The sequence below is a fragment of the Venturia canescens genome, chromosome 1 (assembly GCF_019457755.1).
Source record: "Venturia canescens isolate UGA chromosome 1, ASM1945775v1, whole genome shotgun sequence".
NCBI lineage: Eukaryota > Metazoa > Arthropoda > Insecta > Hymenoptera > Ichneumonidae > Venturia > Venturia canescens.
The window spans coordinates 4,955,574-4,981,298 of NC_057421.1; the positions used below are offsets into that span (position 1 = coordinate 4,955,574).

General features: G+C 39.1%; 1 protein-coding gene across 6 annotated transcripts in view; it reads left to right on the top strand.

Annotated features, from left to right (window-relative positions):
- LOC122408804 (protein Fe65 homolog) overlaps positions 1-25,725 on the top strand; it is a 143,753-nt gene that overhangs the window by 78,188 nt on the left and 39,840 nt on the right. For 5 of the 6 annotated variants that reach the window (XM_043415856.1, XM_043415862.1, XM_043415870.1 and 2 more), the window contains exon 3: positions 3,638-3,968. In XM_043415856.1, coding sequence (XP_043271791.1) covers positions 3,638-3,968 — 331 coding nt within the window. Of the gene's footprint in view, positions 1-2,536; positions 2,690-3,637; positions 3,969-25,725 lie in introns of those variants that run through there. The other variant, XM_043415879.1, reaches the window with a different exon arrangement.

A 25,725-nucleotide genomic window follows, 5' to 3' on the forward strand; every position in this document is an offset into this window, starting at 1 on the left:
TTGACTATCACTTTTTCGATTCATTTATTACTACGATCAACAATACTGTGAATATTCATAATTTCGAAAATATAACAACGAAAGAGAAAATATTAATGAGGTTACAATACTGAAACACCAGAAAGTCGAACTCTCCATTTTGAATTCGAAAATATGAACTTTTGACATTTGCAGGGTCTGTAAAAATTGCACTCGAAATGCGAACTATCGAAATATATATTTTCGAGTAAATACGAATTCAAAGGAGGAATATTCGATTAAACGCGTAATCTGCTGAATAGTCGATAGGGAATAAGAATTTCGAATTACTTATTTTTCTCCAATCTGATATCACAACATTTAAAATTTCGAAATATCAACGGTGTTCTACAATTCGGTTATTCGACATATTGAACTCTATCCAAATTTCCAGTTTTACAACACTAAATTTGCACACAGGACGTCAAAATTTACTAAATACTCCGGTCAAAGTTCCTACTTAGAACAATAAATATTATTTAATTTATATGAAAATTCAATTTTTCTCCCATATAATAATATCACGAATTGCAGCTCGTCACCGCACTATCGATACTCACAGTAATTTTTCAAATTTAATTCTCTCTCGTGAAAAATCTCGAGATTCGTAATCAGAATCTCGATTACGAATCTACGATTATTTTGCCATCGTCCCGCGTGGACTGACAAAGTTTTTTTGTAATCGATCATGCCCCGTCGAAGATTGAAACTCTGAAAATTCGAGGTGAGCTCAGGTGCTTGATTCATACGCCTGGAAGAGAGCATCTTGCTCTCCTTCAACAGAACAGAAAATAATCGAACGTACATAATCGATAATGCAAATAGTTGATTCGACATTCGCTCGATGGTTGTACAAAAAGGGACGAGAATACGAAGAAAATTCGAGTTAAGTATAGTCTCGTGTACCCGAACTTTTTCTCCCAGTGCTTTGAGTAACTCGTCGCGGTTGTACATACAGCCGAACCGGGGAGGCTGAGATTCGCGAAAGGTAAAATAAAGAAAAGGCGAAAAACAGTGGAATAAGGAATCGTCCACTCGGTAGTTCTCGCCCACGTAACTCGTCGTGTTGGAAAGTTTCACGGATTCGTTACTTTTCTCATATATACACGTATACCTCGCCTAACTTCATCGGTAAATATGCTGCTTTACCTTTTCTCAAGAAAAACAAGACTTTCCACTTCTACCTGAAAAACAAAAGCTCCGAAAAGAATTTTATAAACTCTACTTCTGGGGAGGAAAACCGAGGCCTGGACACTCGAAGGAGGACAAAAAATACAACGAAATTCTTTTTTTTTTGTTTTTTTTTAATAATATCGACAACGGAAAAAATTGGGACTTTAATCTCAAACAATTTTTGAGAACAATTTTTTGGATTTTCTGAAAAAAAAACCACCTCGTTTTCCTCATTTTCAATTTTGTTTGTTCAATCATTACAAATTTTAGCTCACGAATTTGGTTTAGTAGTTACTTTGAAAATTTTCACTTTCCAAATGTTTATCCACACTCGACACTCACTGGAATAAAAAAGAGTGAGATCGAGGTGAAAAAAAAAGCGAAATGGTAAACTATTGTTGGAACGTGGCGTGTGTATAAAATCATAGGGGTTGCTTAATCTCTGGGTGTTGTAAAAGTACACGTTCGTGGCTGAGTGTTTAATGACGCGGGCAAGAGTGCCCGGCATCGGCCACAGAAAGAGCCTCTTAACCGTGAATTCGTGTTCAGGGATTTGAGACTCTATTCTGCTCCCTGTGTGTTGGTGTTACTTTATATTGGAAAAAAAAATTCGAAATTTTTTTCGACAGGAAATCGTTTTTAGTTGTTTTATTCACGCAGTCAAATATTGAACGATTAAGCAAGCAGCTTTGGTCACGTATCCTTTCGATAAAGTTTAGCAAAATCGTTGAAAATTTTGAACCTCAATGTCATAAATTATCCCATCAGCATTTTTGGAATCAAATTGAATTGAAGTTTCATCCAATTTATTTATCTTTTCTCAATTCTCCAGGATCATCTGCGTGGGTTTCACATTTTTGAGAATTTTCGTTAGGCAGTTTACTGATATTTAAAGTCGAGTGAAAAGTCACAGTGAATTTAGCTCCCTCCCAAAAACAGGAGACTAAGAGACACCACAAAAAGTAATAAAAAAAGATCGTTGAATTATCACGAAACTTACAGGCACACTTTTTAATTGAATTTGAGAACTGGCTCATCGCACAAACTTGCAACGCTCCTTTTGCGAGGAGTTGATCGTCCCTTCGATCGATCAGCTCGGAAAACAACTTCTTTGAACATTTTTTTCCGCCCTCATATTTATGAACCTCCGATTGAAGGATTCGTTTCAAAGTTCTCTTGACAGCGTTGCAAGAAAGTGCCTTTTTTATGACATCAAAGTGCTTTATTCGCCAGTTCTCTTTTTCAATTTACATTTTCGAGGCAAAGAAAAAAAACTCATGCGAAAATTGTTCCACTTGTGATGGAACGGCCGCTATAATTTGATGTAGAATAAAATCAAAGTTGCACGAGTTTCCACCGTGGCTATCGTCGGTTTAACGGACAAGATGAAAATCTCGATTTGGACGGGTTCGCAACCTCGTAACCCCGCTTATGGACACGCTTTGCCGATGGCTCTGCAACATCTTACTCGGTGCTATTCTACTGCTCAGGAGCTTGAGTGAGTCTCATTAATTCATAGCGCGCCAAACAAAACGTGCGTTTGTCTATCGCATTTATCGTCAAACTTTTGTCTGCGAGTGAAAGAGTGCTTTTCTCAAACGAATCAATATGCTTCGACCTCTCGATATCTCTGTTGTCGTCATTTATTTGCCTGTCATTTATCGAACGAATTTATTCATGCTACTTGCACCCCTGTATGCAGGCTTTGTACATTTTCTCATAGTGACACACACGTACACGCTGAACAAATAACTGTCTAAAAGTAGGTTAATAGTAGGACTTTGGTCCCAGCATATTTATGAATATTTACCTTTTGCCCATAAAACTTCAAAGTGGTTCAGACTTTCTTTCATTTCAATGTTTTTTCACACGAAATAATTATCACGTTTCATGACTGTGAGTGCGTCAATTATTTGCGAAGTACTTCGCTCCGTTTTTAACGACTATTTTTAAGAAGCTGTTGATTATTGGAACGAAAAAAGTAGTGCCTTAAAAAAAGGAGGGAAAATGTTTCAAAGGAAGATTTTAAGGGAATGTTTTTCAAATAATTCATCGAGGTACCACTCGATTATAAGACGCAAACGTACGATTTGTAAAACATCATTCCACGCGCTCTGAAAATCATGAATCATTGATCTCAATTCATTAATTCATCGACTCATTCATATTCCGTTTATTTTCGCAAGTGATTTATCGATGCGCAATTTCCAACTTGATTGAGACTTGAAAAATCGGGAGACGATCGTTTGACTTTTGGAAAATGACTTTCTGAAAAGCTCATTGAAAAACTGGCTGAATGGAAAAAATGAAATTAATGAATTTTTGAATTTATTATTAATCATTGAAGAGGATTGTTTTGTCGAATCGAAAATTTAATTTTCCTTTTTCATTCTTATTCGAACGAGTGTTTATAGCTTTTGGGCTTTTTTTCTTCTCGTCATTGCAGAGAACGGTTTGCTGTCTTTCGAAAACCCAAACTATCATCTGGACCCGGCCCGTCTGGACGACGCCTTGAACAGTAATGGAAACGGTAGCTCGATTTTCGACGAGCTTTATCAGGAACTCGTTGGTGGCAGTGGACGAGGAGGCGAGGTCACAGGGAACGGGGGTGGCGGTGGTGTCGTAGGCACTGGGGGTGGGAGCACGAGAGTCCAAGCACGCAGAACATACGCGGCTCTCGATCTCGGGAGCATGGGGGTCGATGTGACACAAGGACCCTTGACGGAGGACTCCACGAACGAGGAACCATCCGACAATACTGATAATCACAATCTTGGGTGAGTTTCAAACGTTTTTTTTGGTTTTTATATGATTTTAGAATTTTTATTTATCATTATTATTATTTTTTTTTTGGAAAAAAATGTATTTTTTCAATGTTTTGTTTTTTTTTCTTCACTACTTTGTCGATTGATGACGCATTTTAAGGAAGGATTTTCGAATGTTGTTCAATAATTGTTTCAAGCTTTCGGTGGAAATTGGGGAAATTAATTTTTTAATTGACTGTACTTGCTGGGTCAAATCTGGATTTATATATATTTGTCTCGAGGGTGGGAACAAAGAACGGTGAAATAAATAGCCGAGTAAAAAGCGATGAGGCAAAAAATCTTATTAACTTTAGTTTCCTCGCCTGTTTTTCTTTTTGCTGTAGGTAAACTTTGTTTCTTGGTATTCGTGAGATGAATCTTTACGACAACTTTGGGTAAATTTTACCATGGAAAAAACTTTTTTGTACTTGACCACTCGAAGTTTGTGCCAATTTTCTCGAGGAAATTTCGCAAATATTGCAATTTTCTTCCTACTTCCTTACACTCTTTTTACGATTCGAGTTTTCACGCAATCCTCGAAAAAGTAGCAACACTTTTTTCCTCAATATTCCAAACCACGATTCCAATAGAACACTCTCAGGTCATCGAGACACAGTTGAAGAAGAAAAAAACGAAATTAAAAAAATTAACAACGAAATTTGGTTAAAAATCATGAAAAATAGCGCGCAAGAACGACGAATAATCAAAAGCCAGTTTCGTTCTACTAATTACTCGGGCTCCCACGTCAATCAATCGCGCTTAGTCGAGATCCATGACCGGAGCGTTTGCCCGACTAAATGGTTTGCCATACAGTTTGAAAGATCCTCGACAAACTCCGACGAGCAATTGACCCGAGGTCATTGGAGAACAGAATCCATTGTTTGCCTAACGAGACTCTTTGTTCGAAACGTTACGGCGGGAAAAGGAGGTAGAATCGTTCCGATCGGGGGCTTCGCGACTTTGATCTCGTGGCGGTTTTTACTCTCTCTTTTTTCTTCCTTCACCCTTTCGTTTCGTTCTTTTAATGACTTGGGACGATAAAAAAAAACTTTTTTATCGCTCGAAAATGTCTAATTCAATTCCCGATTGATTAATTTCTTATTCTTTCAACTTTTACTATTAAAAAAGCGTAAAGTTTCAATGAAAACGAGATAAATTATGAAGGAACATAGTTCGGAGGTCGATCTTACGGTAAAAAAGATCTCAGAATCGTGGGAAGGTGCGATCGAACCGAGAAAACTCCATAAGAAAAACAAGGTTTTTTTTTGAGAATTCAAATAAAAAATGACAATTTTGGGATGATTGCCATTTTCTATTTTTTCTCTTTGCGCCATAAGAAACTTCGACATCTTTTACAAATTCTCTGAAATTTTCAAAGTAGCATCTTTTCGCTTTCTGTCCTTTTTTTTCATTACAAAAAAAAAAAAATTTTTTTCAAACCAGCTTATTTCCAATGGCACCACTTTGAAAATCTTCCAGGATGTACCGAGTACCTTAAAAGTTGAAAAGCAATGATAATTACAAAAATAAAAAACGATAATCATTGGAAAAATTTCAATTTTTTTTTTTCTTTTTAATCAGAAAACATAATGTTGAGTTGACAAATTGGCCACTTGGCCACCGCTGTAGAGTTGTCGATGTTGCCAAACTATGGGAGTTGAAAAGAAACGAATTGAAACCCAATGAAGTCGATAATACAAGCTTTTCTCACGTTTTAAAAGGCCGAATATCGAATTAGTTTAAAAATGATTTACTTACTGGTACGAAAAGTTGTATTTTTAGAAGTCGAGGTCTCCGCAAACAACGGCGAGTTACAAATTTCTGTATGAAAGCACAAAAAGAAAGAGAGGAAAAGACGCACAAGGCAAAAGCTGACACAGAAAGCCCCGGGCTTTGAGGAAAGGTTGAAGTTTCGTGGTAAAAGCTTTAGTTGTCACGATATAGAACACAAACTGCAGCGTGTGATCGTCGAAGAAACCGCTCGCGATTCTCTCCGCAATCCTCGGGAAACTCGCACGTGCCTTCCTGCTTCGACGCAACGTGGTTTCCTTGCGGCCAATTTGCTCCGTGCATTCTTCCTACACGAAATAGTTGCTGTACACTAGCTTTATACGAGATCTACCAATTTGTAGATATAATCTTGCCAACTGAGGAACTTGCTCATCGGGATAGAAAATCCTGAAAATTAAGCACGCCCCTAGGAACTTGGAGGGACTAGCGACTGGACGGTTCTCAATGTATAATTTCCAATGGAGGTGCGATCATTGATGACTGAACGATAGTTTCAAACTCCCTTTTGACCGGAAATTATCATTTTTGTGAAAAAGTTCGAAACCCTTCAGGGCTGCTCGGAATGCTGAGATCTCACGGAGAGAAAAGCTCTTTGACATTTTTCCGTCCGCGGAGAGAACAAAATTGTAAAAATTACTGTGACGCCATTGCGCTAGGCTTCTATAATCGCCCATTTTGCAGGTTTTTATCAAAAACGTTCTAATTTCCAAGTAAATTCCGAATAAAAATTTTTAAACTGCGTATTTTGCTGTGAAAAAGGTTCAAACTGTGCTATTTTTTCTGCGTACTTCGCCGAGGAAGCATTGTGAAATTTGTGTCGAGTCGATGATGAACTGCAAAGTAGAACAATTGATGCCGCTTCGCCAAAGTGTTTAGAAATTTACTATTGGACACGGCAGAATTTCATTGGCGCTTGTACGATAATTTATTTCGGTATTACATGAATTTTCATCGAGTTATCTTGCTTCACTAAAAACGATTATGTATGTTCGTAAGAATAAACAAATATTACGACATAGAATCCTATTCCTACGGGTTGTAAATTTTTTTATGACTTCTGTATGACCTGAAAGCTTCATTAATAGTCATGTCATGTTGACGCATGTCTTTTTTAGAGAAAAAATCATTTTTTTTAGACGAAATATCATAAATTTGTGAATACTTATCTCATGTTGTTTTCAAGTAATAAATAAGTCATGAAAACGTTTACAAGCCGGTTACAACTGGTGCCGCGATACTGAATAATTACCGCAGTTTTTACTGGAATTTTCTCTCCCCGTGCGATGCACAGTTGCGGTGGGAAGCTCATTGCTCTCTCGTCGGCGAATCCGAAGCGTCGATTCGAGAGAGTAGGCGTGGCCGTCTCGCATCGAATGCGGGCTGCAGCGCCGCGATTGGCCGAGCTTCGAATCCAGCGATATCGGAATCGGTGCATCGCACAGAAAAACAGCCGGGAGCGTTTCTCTCCGGAATTCCGAATACTAATTGCTCCGTTAATCCAGAGGCTCGAGGCTCCCATTGTGCTCCTCGCACACACAATAACACAGGTTCGAAGAGCGCACAGCCAGGCGGAAGCTCACGACGAGAAACGCGAGGAACTCACGTGCCTCTTTGTTTTCCCAATCGTCCTTTGAAGAGCTTTCACCTCCAGGGTGGAGATTGATGCCAGGAGGCTGTTATTCAACCTTCGTCCAGCTCCTGCCGAAGCTCGGTCAGCGCCGAGTGAAGCTAAAGACGGACGAAGTGAAATAAAGACAATCGTTGATTGGCTGTAACTCTTTTTTATTAATTTTCAAGTTACAACAAAAATTAGATGCTCAGATAACAATAATATTTTAATCCAACGATCACCGAGATTTCATTGGTGTTCAGATTTTAAACATTGTGAATATAATCATATCGGATCTAGTGATCCGGAACAGAAATTTCTATCGAAACATACAATCGCGCCTATATCACCCGCTCACACATACACACACATACAAATCCATCATTGAGATTTCGTCTCGCTTGTACAAACATGAGAATCTTGACGTCGATAAATTAGTCTTTCGGTATAGTGAAAAATTGAATCGGTGAATACAAAAACAAAATTGGACTTATCTCACAGAATTGATAATATTCCCTCGTTGGCTCTTGCCCGAGGACTGGAGGCTCAGATGCGATGTATTGAAATCGGTCAGATGATATTACGATGTGGCTGGCCAGCGGTAACGGGTGATTTTTTCTGTGCTTGGATGAAATCCTTTGGTGATCCGACCTCGTTGACGTCCCCGAGCGAAGAGAGCGAGGACGAGATAATCATCGGGATCGTCAGGTGACAATTTTTGGTGGGGGTGAGACAAACGAAATAAGTGGGGCCATCGACGGACGACTTTTGGATTGTCGATCAAGGCGCTTTATTCGAATTTCGTATCTCACATGGCCAAGAGATGAATCTGGACCTGTGCAAGCTCGGGCGAAGTTTCGCACAGGGAATAATGCTTGTTATGTATTTATCGACATGAGAAATAACAATGCGATTGAAGCGTGCGCGCACGACGCTGCGCAGCCGAGGGATCTTCGAGCCCTTTTCACTCACGATTTTCGTACTCACGTGCCTCGAGGAACGGCGCCCTCTTTTAGCCGCTTCCGCGGAAAAAAACTCTTACGACCCTCTTTTTTAGTGTCATGCGTACAAGCAGACGAGTAGCTTCGACGCACACGAGCACGAAGCGTTCGTGCGCTTCCCTTTTGTAAATACGCGAGGCCAACTTCGGCGGCACACGTACGTAGGGGAGTGAATAAACAATTTCGTGGGGCCGCCACCTCCATTTCGGGATCTTCCAAACTTTTTCGGGAAACAAAAGAACCTCGTAGGACTCCCGCAGCAGCCGTGGACGGGGAGCCTGAGAGACGTGGAACTTCCCCTCCAGCGATTTCTTCCGCGAGTCTCCGGGAGCTGGGACTTCGAGAAGGAACATTATCGGACGAATTTCGAGCGGTTTTTTCTCCCGGAACTCGCCGATCCTCGGAGCTGAAAACGGGGCAACCCGTCGCGATTCTTCGGCGATAGCGTCCCCTGTTTTGGCCCAACTGTCGAAATTCGGTGGGGCTTTATTCTCGCGAACGTTCAATTGCCGGGAGCAATTTCATCGAGATGGGAAATAACTTTGCACGGGCTCCATGCTTTCATCCAAAATTCGACCCATTCATCGGCGACGTTCAAAGTCATTTGGGAAGCATCGAATCGACGGGCAGATGAAATCTGAACTTATGATATTGAACTTGTCCAAGTAACACGTGTACGAGCTCACGTGTATGCGAAAAAGAGAGAATATCGAGTCGCCGTGAGTCTAAATCCTTCGCAGTATAGGGAAAGAGAAAAACTGAAGTCGCCGCTCCAGCGAAGAAACTGGCCGTGGGCAACTTCGTTCCCAACTTTAGATTAACTTCACGACGCCATTCTCGTCCTCGACGAAGAAGCTTGGGGAACTCGACATCGCGAGAGAGTACACGTCGTTCTATCGCTTGCCATAGGCGAGCGGCTTATCGTCTAACATCCACGGACGAAAGCCTCCAAAGTACCGAAATATCACGATTCCTTCGTTCCGCTTCATTTCCCCCACGTTTACACGCATGCCGCAACGACCAGAAAAGCTCCACCATTTTCGTACAAAACGGAGCTCCGATACTTCGTGTAAACACCGACTTTGAGCCCTTTCATTCGAGGGCACATACGCGGACAGGGGCCTTTCATCAAGTTTTCGAGACCCCGTTCCGAGCCGACTTTTATCGAGTTTCGTTCGCGTCGTTTCAACATTTCTTTTCTCTTTCAGTGTGCATGGGAAGTGCACGAGGCCCTCAGGAGCAATCGAGATCAGTTTTCGCCTCTCCCGATCCCCCCATTAATTTCTTCTACTTCCAGAGCGGTTCGATTGTAAAAACGTTGTGGAACGTGCTCGATGATTGACAAATAGAACGAAGCTCCGAGGCCGATAACAAGAGTTTAAATTTTCAAGGAGCAATATGATTTGCGAAGGGAGGCAATGGAGGAAGGGAGAGAAAAAAGAGGGGCGCAGCAGCGAGGACCGGGAAAGGGCGCGAGGGGTTTGCCGACACGGCGACGAAGGACGACGCGGATAGGTATCTTAACGATCGTGTCTGAGGCGAGCTACATTGGGCGTGAAATAAGGCGCCTTTGTTCAGGAGGAGCACCGCTTTCTTCGAACTCAGCCCTTCGCTCTTCGCACCCTTTTCCTCGGCCTTTTTCTTCCCGGTATCCTGCTGTGCATAGTGCCCGTGTATTTGTTTATATGCACATGCATAGCCCTGGTACCTGCGTCGTCATTTTCACGCTACTCCTCAGACACCCCTGCAGACTGCTGCCTTTCGATCCTGCACCCTCTTTCAGCGGAGATTCCATCAGCTCTTCTCGTCTCCTGCTTCCCTTTCTTGGCACATCGACTCTTCCCTCTCCCTCTCTTTCACACGTTCTTCTCTTTCCTGCGATTAAGATCCATTCTTGTCGTATTACTTCATTATGGTTGTTGGTAGCGGCGAGAAGCCGATCAAATGCAATTTCGTGACCCTTTGTCTCTTGCACCATGATTTAATCCCCCGCTTTCCTCTACGCTCTTGGTTCCTTCGAGCGAAATAAGGGCATCAGCAGACTTCGGAATGTCGCTTTTTCACTTCCGGACGTTTTTTTGACTTCCTGGATATTTGTTTGATTTGATTCGCGTGGAAAATAGATTGATATTAATGGAGCCTCGATGAGGAAGTCGATTGATTTTCTTCCTTCATTCGTTCGGCAAAGGATCGAAAAATATTCAGGCCAGAACTTTTGGGTTTGGTTGGCTCGGCCGACTCAACATTCAAGGTGAAAATTCCTGTGAGATGCCGAGAAGCGTTATTGCAGAAAGAGAGGAAGAAAGGGCGCCCGCCAACTGCCGGAGCATTGCCAGCCACCTCGTTTTCGCTGTAACGCTCTAAAAAGGGGTGCGAAAAAGTGTCTCGCGGGAAAAACGGAGGGAAACAGAAGAGGGATACGGTCTACTGGTTCAAACCGAGATCCACGCTTTCCCGTCGAAATTCTCTCCTTACGTACACTTCAACTTTCTCATTTGGTCTCTCTCTCTTTTTTTATCGTACTTACAGGGTGTCCGGATTATCTTAACTCGTCAAAAATTCATCGCTGTCTGGGCCTTAAAAATGTGGCAGTAACAATAACGAATCTTCAAAATTCTCCTCCAGTTACTATTGCATAGAAACACTTTTTCTATTAAAACGTTAATGTTAATAGAAAGTCTAAAAAATATACATTCACATTAAATTGAATTCAGTTTGAATCGAGCTAAATTAAGGTAGTTCATGCACGAAACGATTTTCTTAAGAAAGCCTTGAAAGTTAGGCAGAGTTTAAATGGCTAGTCGACTGATAAGCATCTCAAATTTTAAAGGGTTCGTCTTATTGATTATTCAGATAAACGTCTTTAAATATGAAGAAAAATAAAATATCTTTACCTTAAAGATTTAGCGAAATTGGTAATGAGCACTCTTGTAACCCTCGCATTTGCTTATTTCAGCATTTTGTTTCTTCGTCGCTTGGACCATTCACGTCACAGCCTTCTGTCTTTTTATTAATACTTTTTTCTTGATCCACTTCCCATTGTGTTTTCCTTTTGTGCTTTCTAATGCGATTTTTTAACATAAAAAACTATAGTATTTTCGCCAGGGATTAATGAAATTTCGGGTTCGGTCAGTGATAGATCCCCGATTTATTTTAATGGCTTGTTATTTCATTCGCCAAAAGATAAGTTGAAAAAATTTATTTACATTTTCGAATTAATAAGTCTGATGATAATTTAAAGTGATCGTATCTTTAATTAGGAAGTGAAAACGGTCCAATTTAGACGACCATAAAATACGATCTTTCGGGCATGATCTCTAACTTAATGATACTCAAATAAATGAAATTCAATTGAATTTATAAAAATTGAAGCGAAATCAATGAAATTCTAATTACATGCTAAAGTGAAACTCATTTAGAGTTGAATTTCTCTCGAGATAGAATTTAGTTCCAATTCAACTGAAAATTAAAGATAAATATTTAAAAATCTTGTTGATTAACTTTATTCGTTCATCTGGAAAGTGATTTATTGATCATAACTCAAGAATCACACTCGAAGAAAGAAGAAACAATCAGCACACCTGTCGCAAGATTTTCGTTGTTATTTTCCATTGATTATTCACTTCTTCCATTATTTTGTGTTCACCCACGAAACACCTTGTACATGAGTATACGTACTCCCAATTTTTGTACATATACATGAGCAAATATATAAATGAAGGAAAATGGAGAGCGCCATCAGGGACTGTATTACACTTTATTCAAATGAATTCATTTCGTAGTGAGAATTCCGTTACAAGGGAGACAAGGGTAGAAAGTTGAGGGTAGAGAGAGTGTACCAAGGGTACACACAGGGCAAAGTATCCTCACGAAGGAGAATCGGGATAGAATCTCGTAATAGGACAAAACCCATTCTCTCGTCACGTATAATTCCCATATCCGACGAAATCACTTGGTGCTGGCTCGTGTCTTCGTGTATACACAACGACGATGATACAGACATTTGAATAAATGGCGTGAAATTCTCTCGTCTGACCTATTAATGTCAAAAATCGTGTATTTTCAACGAACAAACCCTCGCGATTCTCCTACTGGAATAATCCACGCTATTCTCAGACCTTTTAAGTATATTCACATTCTTCCCCACCTATTTATGCTCCTGTAGAAATCTATATTTTCAACCTTATTGACGTTAAGGCTCGAAGGTGTCTCGTCTATAAATAATTCACACGAAAAGTACTGTTGTTGACGAGCTGACATCGAAGATTTTTATTAAAACGAATAAAAACAGTGCTGAAGAATGTACGCAATGAAAGTGTTTTAAAAGTTTACAAACCGCTTAAGGAGTTTCGGTACAAAAGTCTAAATATTAAGAAATTGATCAAATTTGGTGATAATGTTCTTCAACATCAAGTGCGAAAACACAATTTTTTTCAAAATTTTCTTCTACTTAGTTATCGAGTAATTGCGCATTAAAGCAGATTTCTTATGCCCGGAATATATGCCTATATATATGGAAACGCTATGCTTATACACGTGAACTTTAGTGATCAATTACTCGATAACTGTGTAGAAGAAAAATCTTAAAAAATTTGTATTGTCAAATTTGGCACTAAAGAATATGTTAACCAAATTTTATAAAATTCTGAACTTTTTGAAATTTTTTATGCTTTTAGCATGGTTTAGCATGGCAACACTGTATCGCCTGTACCGAAACTCCTTAATCTATTTGATTACTTTTTTTCAGTGAACGACCCTTTTCTTATTGAAATCTCGTTCAAAAATTCAATGACAATGAGTTAAGTTCGCGCGTATCTAATGGAAATCGAAAATTCCAACTTTAAGAATTGGAATTTGGAAATATGCTAGAAATATACATCGTACATCTATTCCCGGAATTATTATAGGATCTACCGTCTAGTTGTCGAAAAAACAATTAACGAAAATCACATTTTTTGAAGGGTTATACACAGGCCTTTATGGCAGGCGGCACCCTCTGCAACGATTGGGATGAAATAAGATCCTCCCAACTTAAAAGAGCCGAAAAGGAGAATAAGAAAAATATAATGTTTTTAGATATCAATGATGTCTTGAGAAAGCCTTGTTACTGGTGAAAATCACTTGGAAATGGAAAAAGAAAAACACTTGTTTGAGGTTGACGAGTAATAACGACACAAACGGTGGAAGATTTGACAACACCATGAGCCAGCTGGTTCGAAATATGGATATCCATACGCACATAAATAGAAAATGGCTGTTGTCTCATTTTGCTTGACGATTTTACTACGAAAGTATTTTAACTATTATCATTATATTAAAAATGTATCAATCTCAACAAACAAGTAACACATAATTTGAACAATTGCGAGAATAAATTTTATTCGTTTCTTTGATCATGAAAAGAGCAAAAAAGTTCAGTTGCTTTTTTGAATCATAAGTAACGCATGATCTGACTTAAGAATTTCAGAGTTCACGGAATAGGACGAAACTTGTTGGCAAAAATGAAAAAAAAAAAAAAAAAACAAAATCAAAGTATTTTGGAAGCGATCATCAAGCTTGAAAGCAGTTTTTTCAAGGCTTTCTTTTTGATTTTTTTAACAAAATTCTGAGTTGAAAAAAGGTTAACGATATTTTGGGATCAAAGAACAGAAAACATGGTCGTCTAAAAAAAAATTGGAAATGGGAATTTTCGGTCGAATCTCCTTGAATCACTTCGAGATTTTTCAACAACGTTCAGTTGTTTTCAAATTTTCAAAGTCGAGGCTCAATTTCACGCATCTACAAATACCAAGAAACGTTTTGATCAAAGGCCGTGTAATGAACAATGAACATTCGAGTCTAGAAAAATGGTCGACTATCGAAGACAAAGTGAAAAAGGAGCCTCATGACCTCCACCAGATATTTCTTGTCCAAGTTTTTTTCCCGTTCAAAGCAACCAGGCATGCAAGAATCTTTTCATGTGAAGCTACATTCATTCACGGTTTATCTAAAGTGCGGATGGAAAAAAATTGTAGCGTGTAGTAAATGGAGAAGAGATGCGATGCATCCATCGTCCCTCTCTTTTTCCTTTTCCTTTTCCCATTCAACCTTATTTCTCTCCTTCGAAATTTATTCGTCAGAATCCTTCTTCAAGCCCATTTCTCGTCCCTCAAATTGTCTACTTTCCTCTACTTTCCGCATTTTTCTCTCTACCTAAATTTCTTCCTTTCTCCTTTTTTTTTCGAATGAACTTTTTGTCCTCGAATATTTGTCCACTGCCCCATTTTTGGAGTTTGTCTCTTCCCTTTCAACAGGAAAAATTCCCCCTTTTTTCATGCCGATTCGTCAGTCCCGGAATTTGTTCTGCCCTCCTCTGTCCCCCGCAGCCCCCTTTTCCCTCCCAACATTCTTCGACCCCATTTGCTCCTCTTTACAATTGTTACAGCCCACCCCTCGCCCTGGCCGGTGAAAGGCCGGGCGTTTGTACACCCCCGTGATTTTTTTTCTCCTTTCGTCTTTCTTGCCTTGCACAATTTCTTTCGATTTTCCACCCTTTTACGCTTTTGTCTCCCCGCAGCTCCTCGACGCTCCTTTTCCTCGTTTTTTCCTCACTTCCCTTTCTCCGTTGTCAATTTCCCATGAAATTTACACCTTTATCACATTTTTCATCCCTCGCTACACTTTTTCAGAACATCCCGTACCAAAATTCGAGGAAAATGCAACAAAGCTGCATCACTTCGAATCTCGCACGGTCCTCAAACACATGAAAGTCCTGCAAGTTTCCCCCTCTATTCGCCCTGCTTAACTTCCTGCGCTGCAACCCCCCTTCTCCTGCTGTTCCCTTCGTGGGAGGATTACGCGGATTACACGTGTACGAGGAGCGTTCTACGTCAGTAAATTATCCACGATTACTAATGAATTCCGATTCAGGATAGGCGGAAGCCTCTCTTATGACTCGTAATCCCGAATTGTAATCCAACAAGTGTCCGGTCACTGTGTGTGATGAAAAACATTCGTGGATTTATCGTTAAATAACGGTTTGAAGAACGTTCGAATGAAAAGGAAGATAAAAAATGAAGAGGAAACGTATCGAGGTCACGATCCTCTCAACTCGCTGACTCGCTTCCTGAACTCGATTCGTGGTCGATCGTTGTGTGCCCTGGAACGTGATTATTGAGAAATTCGTTGTAAAACAGCGGTTTGTGTAACGTCGAAATGGGCTGAAACAAAAAAACAAAGTCTCTGATTCTTCTAATTCTAAACATAAAAATATGAAATTCGTTCATTTTTTTGTAAAATTTCAAACATTCGATAGAAAATAAACTGCTGGCTAAAATATTTGGAAAATTAGCAAAATGTGCGATTATTGGAATAAATATATTTCAGAATCATTCGTATATGAACTTTGTTCGATAATTTGAAGTTTTGCAAAAGATTTTCAGGGACGAAAATGTTTCTCGAGTTCAGAACAATCGTCTTTGTTCTCTCAGTGAAAAGTTGATGAAATTCGTCGAGTCTGAAAACAAGAAAACATCGATTTTCGAGGATTCGTCCTCATCCGTATTCGTCGCTCCTCGCAGAAGCACTTTTTCGAAAGGGTGCGGCCACGCCACGTCTTAAGTTTGTTTCCGTCCCTTTCAGACGACCATGGCGAATTGGTCATTTGTATTCGCTCGAGAATTGGAGCCACACGAGGGAAATGTGCGCTCTGTTTCACGTGTCACATATGCTCGAGATGCACACACACTTGCCAACACAAGGCAAATTCTAGGTCGAGTCCAGACCCTGTTTCAAACAAAATTGTCCCTGAAACGAGAAATTTTCGCTCTCTAGTTTCGTAACATGTTTTCCCTTCCCTGTGCACAAGCATCGGAATATTAGCTCTACAGAATCGACTGACCGTGTTTCCTTTCCGTAAACACTTGTTTATACTCTATTCCATATACAAGCTCCGAATACACTGATGTCCCATATCATAATTAAACCGAGTCACGTGATTATTAACAAAAGCACTGGAATTTCGGAGCAAAGCAATTTAACATTTAGCAAAACTCGTGAAAACGGTATGACGACAAAAATTTAAAAAAAAACGAATAGACAATGAAAATCGAGGGGTCATTTTTATTTCAGTTAAAATAGTTCAGCCGTTCGATAAAGTACGGTGAAGGTCCACTTTTTTGCGGTAAATTATAGTTTAACGTCCTCTGATAACGATAAGCACAGTTCCGAGGCCTCTTACGGGGTAAAATTTAGAATGATTTTATTTACAATTTTGAGTTTTTAACACGATACTCGAAGGGAGAACTCACAATAATATTAATTGTGAAAAAATTTTACGGTGTTCAAGCTTCAGAAAAGTTTATATCGTGAAGAAAATTTATCACAGATTCTGTTTCTTTAAAAAAAAAAAAAATATATTATCTTACGGGGCTTTTAAGAAAGAAAACATACAAAAACGTTAGTTTTTGAGGTGTCGAAAACGGATGTCAGTCATTATGTTGGACTGCTGGTAATTTGAGAATCGCGGGAATTTCATTAAATTTATTTTTGAGACTGACTCACGTGCTTTCATTCGTCTAGTAGCTTCATTTTTTTTTTAATGAATTGACCATTCCTTTTTCTCGGTGGCATTACACCAATATAAACTTTCTTTCGCACAATAAAAATGTTCCCTAGATTATGTGTATTTAAAGTAAGACCGGAACCGACTCAATCATGAACTAGTCAAGTTGTAGCATAAATTTTATTTTTTATGATATTTTTGAAGCATTTTATTAAATTTTTATGATAAAAATATTTTCAATGTGAGTGTTTATTAATTTTATTAATAATTTAGACTTGAATTTAATCAACAAATCCTAAGCTACAGGAAATAAAAATCCTATAAGCTCGCTGAGCCTGAAGGACCTGAAAATCACATCGAAGTCAAATCCCGTACTCGACGAAAATTATTTTTACCGATCACGCGTTGTTTCGGTGTAATAATGAAATTTCAGCGTTGAAAATTTGAAATGACTCGTCGACACTTGGTCTGAAAAGCCAGACGTTTGTCGTGCAGCATGAAGGATCGAAAGTAGAAAAAGATGAAAAAAAAATAAATTCAATTCTCTATCACTCCCTTAATGAGATTCCGCAGGATCGTTGTAGAACGAGGGAGTTTTCAATTTCATGTAAATCGCTGACTCGAGAGCCAGAGGGAGAAAGGATAAAAAGACAAAAAAAATGCAAGAAGAATGTAGGTAGAAAAATGGAGAGTGAAGGATCGTGCAAGTGTGTTCTTCGCGTATGTCAACTGCCAGGGAATCACAAGAGCGTTATTCACTCATTCCAGCAATTAAATTTCAGCAATTTATTCATGTATTTATGAATTTATATTTCCACTATAAATTTTTCATTTCTCATCAACATTATATTTATTTTTTTTTCCTCAGTATTTGACAAATTTATTATTAAATTTTTTATCAACTTTCTCATAGCTATATACAAATTGGCATTGATGTTCATATTTATATAACGGGGTTGCCGTTATTAAAATGCTCACATCACGGTCGAAACCCCACGAGGAAAAAAATATTTCACAAAATTTCATATATTCCTCACGTATCCCCGAGCCCCTTCCTTCGTGACGAAATAATAATAATAATAATAATTGTAATAAGAGCCCTCAGGAAATAGCGGAAAAAAATATTTTTCATTTTAATTCGACTACACATCCCTCGGGAAATTTACTGGAAGCTTTTTTTTTCTCTCCTTCGCGAAGTCGTATTTAATCTATCCATTCATTATTGCGGATACATTTTTTTATTTTATTTACGTTCTGTGGAGAAAATGGGATTGTGGCCATGATTTTTCGCGTGTATATTATTAATAAAATTCTTTTTCGTAGGATGAAATCGTCACGTCAACGGATCTCGAAATTTCTCGTAGAAAATTTGAACAAAATTATCGTTTTATTTCGACAACAAATGCATGAAAAAGTGAATAATCTTTTTTTCAATTATTTCCCAAAAAAAAAAAAAAACAAGGGAAATGTTCATGATGGAGCGAGATAAAAATGATAAGCTTGACAAATTATTCGATTTTTTTGAGTCGAAATAAATTTTGAAGATTTTATACGAATGTGAAATTCTGAAGAAAGGCCGTGTATAATTTACTTGGGAGTTGGAAGCGCGAAGCAGGAATTCACGTTCTCCATGCACCTCAACGAGGAAACTCGAAATTTGTCTTCGAATATTCACGCTGATCGAGTCATTTGCGTACGTGAGCCAGCAATTCTGGGGTACGTGGTGAGGGAAATAGGGAAGCAGAGGCAAAAGAGCGAGAGAGAGAGAGAGAGAAAGGGAGAATCGCGAATGTGCGTTGGCTCGAAATCGAGACTTATAGTGCTCGCGATCCTCGAGTTGCATCACGATCAACGTTCCGCACGAGGATTCTCCTCGAATTTGCGATTTTCTCAGAGGAAAAGTTATCGAGCTAGAAAAAGAGAACAAACAACAATACGAAAAGTGCTTTCATTGTCAAGACGAATGAACATTAGCTGAAACAGTGTTAAGTCATAAATTTGGACTAGAGAAAAAAGCATTCGAAATATGGACGTTTATGGAACTGTGATTGGTAATTTTTTCTCATAAAAAATTTAACACTGAGAGAAAAAATGGTTGATTCAATAGCAATTGATGTTATTGGAGAAAAGTTTTCTTTATTTAACTGCAATGTTTTTGGAGAGAATGAATCTGCAGTTTGATCAAAAACTATTTCATTCGTTTGATCATGTTTAACCTTGCGATGTGATCATACATTTCACTGGCCACACAAATGCCACGTTTCGTTGTTCCAATGACTTTTTGTTTCTCAGTAAATGAGGATATTTTATTGAGATTTGAGTTATCACGATTTTTGGTCGCTGGCTTTAAAAAATTTGTAATTTTTTTTTTTTATAGTCAAATTTTATAAGTTTAAAAGTGTTGAAAGTTCCAGGACCTCGGTGGTTTTAAAAAAACTTTAAAAAATTGGCCACTTTGAAAAATGACCTGAAACATTGCACTTCTAGCTGGATATTGAAGTGACAAAAAAGTGGAATGAGCCGGATCAGGGGGACACGTAATTCCGCTCGCATTGCTTCGGACAATGGAATTTGTTCAACGAACTTGAGTGGTGTCACTGGCTGTGGCACACATTTAATGTGGGTAATCCTGTGAAGTGCATTTCCTCTCGCTTTGTGAACCTCCAAAGTCATAGAAAAGTCTCGGAAGTACAAGAGAAAGAAATAAGGGAGCGAGGAAAAAAGGGCATAAAAGTATGAGCTGGGAGTAGCAAAGGTGCGAGTTGGTCAGACACGGACGTGAATAAAATCAGAAGTTCGTAGTTACAGATTTACAGAGGAAAAGGAGAAGGGAAAAAGCGAGAGGAAAAGGCGAATGAAACGAGAGCGTCTGAGATAGAAAAAGTCGTCAGAGATAGCCGATGAAAAAGTTGATAATTAGACAGTCGTTTGAAGGTGTCAGAAAGTTACTCTCCACCGATAGATTAGGGAGGAAAAACTTGGATAGAAAGAGCAAAAGGGAGACGAAAGTAATGAAGGCAGGAAAAGTCGGAATCGCAATAATTTTAGTAGAAAAATACAGTTTTCGTCAGACACGTTAAAGTATTGAAAAAATGGTAAAAAGACGCAGAAAGAGAGAGCATGGAACAGGAATAAATGAACAAGAGAGCAGAGAAGAGAAGAAAAATATATTTAAAAAATAGTAACATGCGCAGTAGAAAAAGAGAGATTTAGTCAGACCTTTACATGTATAGAAAAAGGAGGATTTGGACGACGAGAGAGGCAAGTGAGGGAGGAAAAGAGTCAAGAAAAATCCTGCTGCTGCTGCTGCATTGATATTCAACGGACTTGCCCGGATTTCATTTATATGCTAAGCTCCGCCTCGTGCATTTTTCGTTTCGCGTTTAGGACTCGCTCCCTGAGATTCATGTTTCGAAACGAGAAGCTACATTTATATATATGTATATACACAAGAGGCCTTGCCACAAAAAGTGCCACAATTTTTTAACGCCAGACCATTTTTAGCGAGCTTTTACATCACGTAACTCCGAATCTCAATAAAAATAATCAAGCACGTAGAAAAAAAATGCCTCGGAACCACCAATTAAAATACTAGCCTGGAGCTACGCGACGATGAACGGTAACTTGAGTGTTTTTTTCTATCAAGCTCTCGCATCGATCGCCTCAAAATGTTTCGAGTCCTTTACTCCCCGTGGAAAATAATTGAGAATTATTCGTTATTGATTTTGACTCGTTTTTTTACGAGATGAAAAAATTTTACCGTAGTGCTTCGAGCGACCATTTCGAATCGAATGAAAAGCCGTTTCGATCATTCGAAAACATTCTACAGTCAACTTTTTCGTGTAAATGCACAAAAATCCCGCGCACGCATGTGCAGAGGTGCAAGGCAATCTCCAAGAAAGCTTTTCACCCGCGATTTTCAGGTCTTTCAGAAAATATAAAACTGCCAATAATCAATTATAATTATTTATTCTTTTACAATGTCTTCTCACACTTGCTGTTCGACTGAATTATGCTCGAATCATCAAATATTTTGTTTTCCTTCGTGATGAAAAAATGCCTGATCCACCTGGAACGGCCCGTACAGGAATGTACACGAATATAAAAGGCCTCGTTGTTAGCTGGGCTCGCCGATTATTCCTCATGCCCACAAGAAAGAGCTCTCGTACATCCGGGAGTTTTTTTCGTCAAAGCTTTTCACGAAGGAGAGAAAGAGAGAGAGAGAGAGAGAGTGCGCCAGCAAGCACCGAGCCATCTCATTTTTTTCTCCCTCTTTCTCTTTGGTGCGTCGTCGCGCTCTTCACGTTTGAGTTATCCTCAGTTTTAGCATGTTGTCCCTTTCTCTTCTGCCTCTTCTTGCTCTCCTCTTGTTTTTACTACAAATTAGCCAACCACACAGGGGCCTGGCTTCTCTTTTTTCCTCGTGCCTCTTTTTCCAGGCCTCTCGGTATCGTTTCTTTTCCCGTTGGCTCGTACGCTTCTTCGTCTTTTATTTGTTCCCAGGCCTTTTTTTCGTCTCCTAAACGAAGAACGTTATCGGAAAAAATGTTTACGTTAACCGAGACAGGGGAGGATTTTCTTGACGTTGCAATTAGAGCTTCATCGCGCTAATTTTCCTTTTTCCACGCTTTCCTTTCCTCCCTTTCGCTCCCTCGTGCTCTTCTTTCTTCTCTCCTTCTTCTCCCCTCTTTTTTCATGTTTCTTGTATAATTAAGCGTCCCGAGCACCGCGACAAACGGCAGGTAAACGAGGTCGTTAATTCGCGAAGCGATCTCCATTTCTCTCCTCCCCTCTCCCTCTCTAACCCTCGCCCCCTTGAAGCCACGCATGTCATATACATTTTCCCTCGAAACGTACACCGAGTATTACGTCCCATCAGATATGCTCTTTCCCACACGAGGGCGATCCACAGGAAATTTTACGTCGAATGGGCCATTTCGGCATGCATACATTCCAGAACTTTGTACGTTTATGATTACGATGAATTTCTCAATTTTTTTCCTTCTCGAGACAATCAAAATGAAATAAATACAAAGCTCTAAATTTCATGAAATCACAACTGCAGAAACATATCCTCAATTTTTTAAGGTATTCCTTTAACGAACCCGAATGTTCTACAAACTACTGATTTTAAATGACAGTCAAGTAAAAGTGCATGCGGATAAATTTCAGGTGAGATTATCCAACATTTAATGAACAATTAAAACTTGAAAAATCGTAAAATTTATACGAGAGCTTATGGAGATTTCATAATCACCAGATATCTATTCAATGATTCATATACTAAATAATTCTGAATCACCTGATACAAAATGTCTCACAGACAGGAAAAAAATTTAAGAATTTGGAAAAATGGTAGAAGCAGAAGCTTTTTCTATATAACCACGACTTCGCAGAGGTTAGAAATCAATCCAAATTTCGAGTGCCCAAATTTGCGCCACCAAAAAACACGCTCATGCGAAAGGAGTGCCTTAAAATATTCTCAAAATGTAATAAAAACAGTCGAAGAGGTTTCCATCGAAAAATTGTGGAATTCGGGAAAACATACGAAGAACAATCGACAATCGTACGTCTAATGATAACTGTTGAATACTTTTTCCCATGTTTGCCCGAGTTTGAGCTTTTCCAATGAAATTTTTAACCCTCGTTCCGACTCGAATTTCCCATACGCGCGGTTCAATGTACTATCGAAAGATGAAAAGGGCCTGCTTCGCCCCGCTAAATCTGTTTGACGGTGCGCGAGATATGCCCTTAAAACTATTAGAAACCGGTGCATAAATTCATGCGGAGTATATTATTTCGGGTGTCAGCCTGCCTCTGTATATTCCGTGTAAGCAACACGAAATTGGACCTTAACGAAGAGGACGAAACGCTTGCGTACGGCAAAAGGTCACTCTCTCGGCTTGCTCGATGGCTAATCCGCGTGGTCTAATTAGCTCCGTTAATTGAGTTTTCGTCCTCCCCCTCCTTCCTTGGCGTCCTTTCATTCCCTGTACTCTTTGTCTTCTTCCCTTTTTCTCGAAATTTGATATCAACGTGTCGTCTAAATTTCACGGGAGCTCGCTACTGAATAGAAGCTGGAAACGAGAGCTACGAAAATCGCGATCGGAGCAATGCCTTTTTACATTTTATTTGACGAATCATTTTTGGTACTCCGGAACATTATCATTTTAGACTGATTTTTCAAGAAGTTGCAACGAAATGTTTCCAGGAAACGGGAAAGAATTTTCTGAGTTCGTATCGACGTTTGTATGAAAAAGGAATTTCGAAAGAAACGAAGAAATGATTTTCCAAGTGCTCAATAGCCAGGAGAAAAATTCTTAAAACAGAGGCTTGGAGTAAGCAGGCGGAATGACTCGAAAGAATTTTCCAATTCAGTCGCGGGAAAGCGTGCAAAAAGGGAGGTCAAAAGTCACATGCAAACGCTCAAATTAATTAAAAAGAGAGTGAACGAGGGTGCAATTAAAAAGAATTTATAACCCCGGAAAGAATGGTAATCCAATCCCGGCAGGTTTTCTTTCAAGTCAAATAAAGATAGTATCGAGAACTTAGCATTTAAGTGAAAGGTAAGCCAAGCCTGTGGTAAGGGGTGAAAAATATTAAGCTCCGAGATTCACGAGTTAAAAAAGGCAGGCTCTCGGAAGATTAAAAACAAAAAAGTTTGTTCCTTTGCTTTTAAAAAGGTTTTAACGTTTCTCGAACTCCTCGGACCACGTGACTTATGGAGAGGTCGTGCCCGAGCTCGACCTTACGTCGGATGAAGAAAAAAGTTTTCTTCGAGCCATAGAAAAGTGCGTGGGCGAGGGTGAACCTCTCAAGGGCTCAGCAGCTTCGGGAAATGAAAAAAAAATCGTCTCGGATCGCGCTGTAGCGGTGGGGCTCGTTCCTCGTTCCTTCCTGAGCTCCTCGTGTATAACACGTGTCGCTTGCGGTCTGTCCTCGTAAACTTTCCCTTCCCTACTTTCGTCTTCTTCCTCTCTCACTTTTCCAACCCCCCAAACCTGTTTGCCTTGGTGCCATGAGGTTCTCTCTCTTTCCTCTTGTCCTCTACGCGTTACCTCGGATATCCTTTATGACGCAAAACCCTCTTTTGTACGGGAACCCAAGACGACTCGTCGTTAAAATGCCTAACTTCTAGAAACAATACGCTTCCAATCGATTTCACCCCTTTCCGAAACCTATCGGAAAACAATCATTTAAGGTTGAACCTCTGCGACAGCCCCAACCAAAAGTTATGTGCTATCAGCATATTAAAAGGCTTGATAATTCGTTCGGATCGTAATCAATAACTTTGTAAAGACCCTATAGACGTACTCGGTGCCAGCAGATATAGTACAAATATCATTTGCTTTCGTAAAATTTATTCTAAAAGTATATTTGATCCGACATCGTGAGTAAATTTTTTGACGGAACTATCCAGGTTACGCTTCAACACACAGAAAAGGTTGTCTATACAGACGACATTCGCTTGTTCGCTTGCAAAATATATCGTATGCAGCCTAAACCTTCGTACTTCCCGAGGCTATATCTGTCAAACTAGATGGTCAATCACCTTGATTTTTTTTCACAATATCTGTGATATCCTGCTCTAGCTTCTCCTCGTTTTTTATAAACTTCCTAATTTTAGTACTAGCGGCAGAATTAATAATGTGCCGTTTGCTTATGCATGGTCCATATGTTACGTGTTAATTGAGTCAACTTCAATTACATATATCTCGGGTTCGGGATGGTGAAACTTGTTAAAATTTTATAGAGATGTTGTTCATATGTTAAACAATACGTATGCCAAATTTAAATAATTTCCTAATTTAACTGTCTCGTGGAGGAACCACCTTAAGGGTCATCGATAGCGTACGGAGCGCCAAGTGTCCAAAAATCAAACTAAAATTCGTTACTACCGGATTTCGTCGCAAATATGACGATCATACGAATATAAAAAATATCAAAAAATGTGATTTAATTAGCCGATTCCGGCTGCGGTCCGGATTCGGACACCAGATTTTTCTCATCAACGCAATGAATGAGTGAAAATACGAAGCAGTTTGCGTACGCCATGACACCTTCTGCGCCGGTTACAAAGATTATTTTATCACAAATTGCACACACATTCGTCACAAACGAAGAGACCAAAGCCGAATTCACACCTCTTCCTACTCCTAACATCGATTTTGAGTTGGTCACGTGAGCTCGATGACTCGTAAAAACTATGTCTTTAAAATACTTCAAATGGAGTTGTTTGAGTCATCGAAATTTTGTTATCGAATTACGTAAAGTTTAGACAATGATACGAAAATGTAAGTGGACAAATTTTATTCCTCATTTTTTGATCATTTTTCGCGGACGAACTTTTTACATTATTGAGATTCCAATCGAAAATGTTTGACCATGTTTTGACCATGATTTCAAACCAAAAGAGTATTATAGATAGTATTTTTTTTTTTTTAATATTTCCACTGATATAAATAATTCAAAAATAATTGAAACTTAAGGAGTTTCGGTACAGAAGTCTAAATATGAAGAAATTTATCAAATTTGGTGATAATGTTCTTCGACATTAAAAACGTACAATTTTTTTCAAAATTTTCTTCTACCTAGTTATCGAGCAATTACGCATTAAAGCAGATTTCTTATGCCCAGAATGTATACCTATATATATGGAAACGCTATGCTTATACACGTGAACTTTAGTGATCAATTACTCGATAACTGTGTAGAAGAAAAATCTTAAAAAATTTGTATTGTCAAATTTGGCACTAAAGAATATGCGTTAACCAAATTTTATAAAAT